The sequence below is a fragment of the Mus caroli genome, chromosome 11, assembly GCF_900094665.2.
Source record: "Mus caroli chromosome 11, CAROLI_EIJ_v1.1, whole genome shotgun sequence".
In the NCBI taxonomy this organism is placed as follows: Eukaryota; Metazoa; Chordata; class Mammalia; order Rodentia; family Muridae; genus Mus; species Mus caroli.
This window is the reverse complement of record NC_034580.1, coordinates 2,695,701-2,702,980: the sequence shown is the minus strand read 5'-3', so window position 1 is coordinate 2,702,980 and position 7,280 is coordinate 2,695,701. Positions and strand designations below refer to the sequence as shown.

The 7,280-nt window shown below is 51.7% G+C and overlaps 1 protein-coding gene across 2 annotated transcripts in view; it reads left to right on the top strand.

The window, feature by feature from the left end:
- Window positions 1-7,203, top strand: part of Polm (DNA polymerase mu) — a 10,161-nt gene extending 2,958 nt beyond the window's left edge. For both annotated transcript variants that reach the window (XM_029483154.1, XM_021177778.2), the window contains 8 exons: window positions 24-194; window positions 811-882; window positions 3,768-3,888; window positions 5,368-5,500; window positions 5,642-5,744; window positions 5,844-6,092; window positions 6,176-6,259; window positions 6,423-7,203. In XM_029483154.1, coding sequence (XP_029339014.1) covers window positions 24-194; window positions 811-882; window positions 3,768-3,888; window positions 5,368-5,500; window positions 5,642-5,744; window positions 5,844-6,092; window positions 6,176-6,259; window positions 6,423-6,509 — 1,020 coding nt within the window. In that variant the 3' untranslated portion in view covers window positions 6,510-7,203. The remainder of the gene's footprint in view (window positions 1-23; window positions 195-810; window positions 883-3,767; window positions 3,889-5,367; window positions 5,501-5,641; window positions 5,745-5,843; window positions 6,093-6,175; window positions 6,260-6,422) is intronic.
- Window positions 7,204-7,280: the final 77 nt, after the last annotated feature.

Sequence of the window (7,280 nt, the reverse complement as noted above, 5' to 3'; positions counted from 1 at the left end):
CCCCCCCCCCCCCCCCCCCGCAGGAGGCTCTGGAGACGCTAGCAGAGGCAGCGGGCTTTGAAGCCAACGAGGGCCGTCTTCTCTCCTTCTCCAGAGCGGCCTCGGTACTCAAGTCCTTGCCCTGCCCTGTTACATCTTTGAGCCAGCTGCACGGGCTGCCCTACTTTGGAGAACATTCCTCTAGAGTAATCCAGGTAGGTGCTTGTCGCGGTGAGTGGGGCGAGTGGGGTGAGTGGGGTGTCCTGGGCCCGGTGGAATAGCAGGAGACTTGGTTCAGAGCCCAGCCTGACAGTATGGGCCTGCACAGGAAGCTGCTAAGAGGGCCACAGTGAGTCCCCGTCAGCACAGATTCCTACTGTGGGGGTTGTTGCCCTGCCCTAGGGCGAATGAGTGACGACTCAGTAGAGGTTGCTGCAGGCGTTCATGTCATCATGTCACCGTTAGGATGTCTGGGTAGTATCAGAAAGCATCCTGGAGTGGTTTTTGAGGGCCCAACATCGAAACAGCCTTTTGGATACTTTTTCTTGAAGAACCTATAGTGGCAAAAGCTGCTTTCAGATGAAGACATACATGTTTCTAAAGGGAAACACTGGTCTGTCCTGGGCCATGTGTGAACCATGCCTCTGGCCCTGAAAAGCTTTATTGCTGGCATCCCTGCCACACCAGCTGTGCCTTAAAGCTTTGGTGACCTCCCTGGGCACAGTCTCGGTTTCCAAGTCCTGCTGGTCCCTAACACTACAGAGCCTCTCTTTGCAGGGTACGGAGGGAACTCTGCCTTGGGCTCAGAGTTTTGTTTTGTTTCTGTCCCAGGAGCTGCTGGAGCATGGGACATGTGAAGAAGTGAAACAAGTCCGTTGCTCAGAAAGGTACCAGACCATGAAGGTGCGTGATGGGGAGGGGACAAGACACGGGTTCACTGCATAACCCACACGAGCAAGCAGCCAGCAAAGGCCTTTTCGCCCGGCCCTGGGGTCATAGACGGTCACTAAGGAATGGCAGCTAAACTGACACCTGATAGGCAGGAGGTTGCCAGATGGAGACGTGCAGACAGGGCCTGTTTTGAGCGTAGGGAAATTTCTACATCACTCAGCACCTTCTGTTTTTTGTTTTTTTTTTTTTTTTTTTTATGGAATATTCTCGAATGTATTAAAGGGCTCACTGAGCCTGGCGGTGATGGAACACGCCTTTAATTCCCAGCACTAGGGGGTACAGAGGCAGGCAGATCTTTTTGAGTTCCAAAGCCAGCCTGATCTACAGAGTGAGTTCTAGGACAGCCAGGGCTACACAGAGAAACCCTGTCTCAAAAGACAAAAAACATCATCAACAAAATAAAAACGAAAATGAAAAAGAGCACACTGAGCAAAATAGGATTTGTGTGTGTGCACACGCATACATGCGTATGCTACAGTCACCTTCATGGTGCCATCTCTGGTCTCCGGTATCATCGTCAGTGCTGCGGGCCTGCCCGCATCCGTGCTGCACTTGCACCCGTGCCTACTCTCTGCCAGCTGGATATGGAAGCCATCTGGGTGGGTGCCTTGCTTTTATCTGCTCAGACACCTCTGCCTCTCCTTTTGTAGCTGGAGATTGTCAGGTCAGTGGCCTGAGATTTGTGGCAGTGATTTGTGGCCTCCTGGGAGGGTGAGGCTTGAGGTATTGTGGGACACTATACTGTCAGAGTGGCAGTGATGACTTAGTAGAGAATCCTCGAGCCAAGAGGCCTGGCTGTGGCCATGCTGGGTAGATCAGGCATGGGGCTCGAGCTGAGGTGACCTTGCCCCAGCCCCATCGAGGGTTTCCTGGGCTCAGAGAGATGAGCACTAGAAGATGTTGAAGGTGTCTCCTCGCCATTCTGCTTCCCGGGCACCCCAAAGTCTAGAAAACATCCATGCCAGCAGAAAATTATTCCAGTAATTAGAAGGTTTTGTTTGTTGGTTTGTTTGCTTGCTTTTCAGGGTAGGGGGTTGAGACATCTCTTTACTGAAGCTGAGAGTGGCCTCCAATTAAAAGCAAGGGGCCTGCCTCTGCCTCCAGTGCTGAGATTATAAGTTTGAGGCCCTCCCACTTCCCCCCCCCCCCNCTTTTTAAAAAAAAAGATTTATTTATTTATTATATGTAAGTACACTATAGCTGTCTTCAGACACTCCAGAAGAGGGAGTCAGATCTCATTAAGGATGGTTGTGGTTGCTGGGATTTGAACTCAGGGCCTTCAGAAGAGCAGTCTGTGCTCTTAACCACTGAGCCATCTCTCCAGCCCTTCTCCCATCCACTTTTAAAAACAAATAATAGACTTGTTTTCTCAGTGCTTTACTCATTTTTTAGATTTAAGTTTTAAAACCTGGTTTGTTTCTTTATCTGGGGGAAAGCACACCATGGCACACTTGTGTAGAGGCTAGCTTGCAGGGGTTGGTTTTGGTTTTGGTGGACTGTGTCTCACAGGTCCAGGTTGGGCTGGACCACATTCTGTAGCTGAGGTCACCTTCCTCCTGCTTTGACCTCCCAGATGTTGAGATAGCAGAAAGCACTGCCATATTCAAATGCCGGATTTTTTTTTTTTTTTTGTAGGTTCATTCTTTAAATTACATATATGCATGCACGGGTGCTGAGTGAGGTGGGCCCAGGTGACAGATCCCCTGAAATAGAGGCAGTTGTAAGCTACCTGACATGGTGCTGGGATTTGAACTTGGGTCCTTGGCGTGAATAATACTTGATGGTGATTGCTGTATCAGTCATCTCTTCAGCCCTAGATTCAGATTTTTGTTTCGTTTTTGTTTTTCAAGACAGGGTTTCTCTGTGTAGCCCTGGCTGTCCTGGGACTCACTCTATAGACCAGGCTGGCCTCAAACGCAGAGATCTGTCTGCCTCTGCCTCCCAAATGCTGGAGATTAAAGGTGTCACCACCTCAGTCAGCTAGTACCAGATTTTGAAAGCCAGGTTCTGTTGACTGCAGCAACAGTGATCTGTTTTACACTGTGAGTTCAGAGTCAGGGAAGCGGCTGAGAAATGCCCAGGAAGGGCAGGGCTGAGAGCTCTTTTCCCTCTGCTCATCCACATGGTAGCTTCGTTTTTTTTGTTTGTGATAGGGGTCTTGCTTAGAATTCAAGGCCGCCCTGGAATTCGAGCTCTTCTTATGTCTGTCTCCTACATCCTGGGATTACAGGCATGCACAGCCACACCTGGTCTCCATCTTCTTGACACGCATCTGTAATAGCCACTGCTAGGAGATTTAGCCACAAAAGGGTTTGGACTGTGTGTATAATCTTTACTGCTATGGGGGCTGCCCTTAGTCTCATTCAAGAGTCTCTGGGTGGTTAGCTCAAGGCTGGCAACATGCTAGTCCAGGACTCCATGGACCAGTTGGCGTTTGAACGTGAGAGCAACCTGCTGGGGTAGATACTGGCCAGGCCTCCAGTGTTTCTCTTGAAACCACATCTTTGTTCACTCTTCCTTGGTTTTGGTGTTGAAGAGAAGCACAGGTAAGCTCCGGTTTTGGTAGGTTTTCCCAGGAAACGAAGAACCTGGTGAGCCTGTATATTAGAGTAACTCTTTGGGGTCTATTTTAAGCACAGGCTGGGCTTGTGCGTTTATAAAGGGATAAAGAGAGAGCTTACTGAAGGTTTTTGGTAGTTGGGCAGCAGAAATATGCTGTCCCTAGTTGGCCAGGATTGAGTCCTTGTCCTGTGGCATTGCATGAAGACAACACTCTCAGTCAGGGGCATCGTTCTGTGGATTTTGCTCCTGACCCATCCATTCCTTCTTCCACATAGCTCTTCACCCAGGTCTTCGGGGTTGGGGTCAAGACTGCCAACCGGTGGTACCAGGAAGGACTACGAACCCTGGATGAGCTCAGAGAGCAGCCCCAGAGACTGACGCAGCAGCAGAAAGCAGGTGAACTTCCCAAAGCTGCCTAGCCCTGGAAGCTACGCAATGAAGCCCTTAGCTCTAGTGTGGAACACGCTAATTGCCTGAGTGTGGGGCAGCAGCTGGTGCAGAGGGATTCTGGTAGCCATTCGAGGGGCCCCCTGTGGCTTCCTGCCTGGACCCAGGGTTGGCCATGACCCTTTCTCAGCGAGTGTTGTCACAGCACTGCCCTGGCATCCTGACCTCATGTTTCTTCCTATTTGATTTCAGTTTGTGTTAGGGACAGCCTTGGTCTGGGCTACCTGTCCAATGTGGTGTCTGATGTATGTGGTTTTTCGGTGTGGGCGCCACCATGAGTGGAAATAACAGAAACCTTGGGCTTGAGTCCACTCCTCCATGTGCTAAGTATGTAACCATGGCTTCAAGACTAACCTCTCTGAGTCGAGGTTACCTTCTCTGGGAAACACAGAGAAATGATAACATGGAATTCCTAAGTGCCTCCGGAAGCTGGCGAGTGATGAGCACACATGCTGTCTGTGTAGCCTTCTGGGTTGAGCCGGTGAGCTTGGCTGAAAGTACCAGGGCCTGCTGGTGGCCTCCTCAGGGTGCTCCTGCTTCAGTTGTCTCTCCCCCAGCAAGGTAGACAGTATGGGCAGCAGCCTTTACTAAGAGCTTGCTGTGTGCTAGGTTTGCCATTCCTCGTGCTTGAGCCTCCTTAGTGGTGTCCCTTTGGCAGGCAAGAGACAGAGTAGGCCAAAGGAGAGGTGACTTGTGGTACCCCAACTTCTTCCTGTCTTTTTTCCACATCTCACTTGCATTGCATTAATCTGGAGAATCTGCAACCTTCAAAGGGCTGGCTACATCTTGCCTGCATTAGTTTCATTGTCTCATGTAGTTTTGCGAAAGAAGTTTTTGTTTGTCTTGTTGTACTGTTGGGGATTGAAGCTAAGGCCTTATAAGGCACATGTTAACAAACTCTCTGCCCCAGCCCTCTGGTATGTAGCCCTGGATGGACTGAAACTCTATATATAGACCATGCTGGTCTCAAACTCACTCTCTGGAGTCTTATAAGATCCTATGTTTGTGGGAGAGTTGAGGAGGGGATCTTGTTTTCTTCATTTGCATGTGAATCTACAGTTATCTCAAAATAAGAATTTGAGTTTAAGCCGGACGTGGTGACGCATGCCTTTAATTCCAGCACTTGGGAGGCAGAGGCAGGCAAATTTCTGAGTTCGAGGCCAGCCTGGTCTACAGAGTGAGTTCCAGGACAGCCAGGGCTATACAGAGAAACCCTGTCACGAAAAAAAAAAAAAAAAGAAAAGCAAAAGGAAAAAAAACAAGTTTAAAAGGGGAAGTAGGTCATTTTTAGGGTCTCACTCTGTTCTGGCCCAACCTTTCCCTCTGTGTGTCTCCTTCCCTACAGCCACCTGGCTGTGGTGGCTCTGTGTGCTGGGGTGGGGTACGGGGAGGGGAGGACTCTGGGGAACAGAAGCTTGCTGCCCACAGGCCTCCAATATTACCAGGACCTGAGCACTCCAGTTAGGCGAGCTGATGCTGAGGCTCTGCAGCAGTTGGTAGAGGCAGCTGTGAGACAGACCCTGCCTGGAGCCACTGTCACATTGACTGGCGGTTTCCGAAGGTAAGGGGGCCCAATCATATCTTCTGAGATACTCCAGTCTCCTTCCTAAGGGAGGGACACTGAGTTTTGGACACTGAGGTGGCCTCTCCTTTCACTTAAAAGAACATGGCTTTGTGCTGAGAATCAAACTGTCTCTTTCAGGGGAAAGTTGCAAGGCCATGATGTAGACTTCCTTATCACCCACCCAGAGGAGGGCCAAGAAGTAGGGCTGCTGCCCAAAGTGATGAGCTGCCTACAGAGCCAGGTGAGGGCCTCCAGCACCCTGCCCATGAGTGACCACTGACCAGCCTCTGCCCTCCCAGAACCATAGCAAGCCAGGCCACACCTGCCTCCGCTCTCCCAGGGACTCGTCCTGTATCACCAGTACCACCGCAGTCATTTAGCAGACTCAGCCCACAACCTGCAGCAGCGGAGCTCCACAATGGATGCTTTTGAGAGGAGTTTCTGCATCTTGGGTTTGCCACAACCCCAACAGGCAGCTCTAGCGGGGGCCCTGCCTCCCTGCCCAACTTGGAAAGCTGTGAGGGTAGATCTTGTGGTCACGCCCAACAGCCAGTTCCCCTTTGCCCTTCTGGGCTGGACTGGCTCCCAGGTAAGTCATGTGTTCCTTTTGGGGCCCGGGACTGTGGTGGGCCAGCCCTGCTAAAGGAAGTTGTCCCTTCCCTCTCTCCTCAGTTCTTTGAGCGGGAGCTACGGCGGTTCAGCCGTCAAGAGAAAGGGCTGTGGCTTAACAGCCATGGGCTGTTTGATCCTGAGCAGGTAAGTCTCCGGGAACTAGGGTAAGAAACAGTTTCCTTAACCCACACCTAGTCCACAATCTCAAGTTTGGTGCACACCGCCAGGCAGCATGACATGGTTCCAGCCGCACTGTGCGCAGTAGCATGGCCTGGGCCCCAGCCACTAACATTCTTGTCCCTTGCAGAAGAGGGTTTTCCATGCAACTTCTGAGGAAGATGTTTTCAGACTCCTGGGCCTCAAGTACCTTCCTCCAGAGCAGAGAAATGCCTGAACTGAGAAATGCCTGTGGGCTGCCACACCCATCCATTCAAAAATGAGGGGCTGCCTCTTGCTTGGCCAGGAGTGTTTCCAGACAGGAGCACTGCCACCCCATGGCCTCATCTGTGCAAATGGAGTTTTCACTTCCTGGGACATTAGTAGAGTGTGACCCCAAGTCAACTCAGCTTTCAGCCTCCACACACCTCGCAGTCAGGGGCTTTTAGCAGTTCATACATCATGGACCTATGGCAGAGCCTGAGTCTTGGTTCTGGGCCAGCTGTGGTTGCAGTGTCTGCTGCAGAGTACCCCGTCCTGTGTGCCAGAAAAGAGATACCTATGTTCCCGCCCTGGGCTTGGTATGGGAAGTGTCATTCTGGCAGTGAGGTGTTGTGCAGAAGTAAGATGCCTGAGTGCCTGCTGCAGTAGGAGGCGGCCCAGGACAGCAACCTCCAGTGCTGGTGCTGTTGGCACCACCACCCGAAGACCTGGGTACCTGTACCAGACTTCATAAGCAGCACATCTCCAGAATCGGCCCCACATGTGTCCTCTCTCTGTAGCTACCAGCCTCGGCCGAGCCAGGCCTGCCTACCCACAAGCTCCTGTGCAGCCCCAGCCCCTGCAGTGCCTTCTGGGAAGGCTGGTTTCCTAGCACAGAGACTGTAGCTCAGCCTGGCAGCAGTACTGAAGCTCAGCAGCATCAGCGGGCAGCAGCATCAGCGGGCAGCAGCATCAGCGGGCAGCAGCATCAGCGGGCAGCAGCATCAGCGGGCAGCAGCATCAGCGG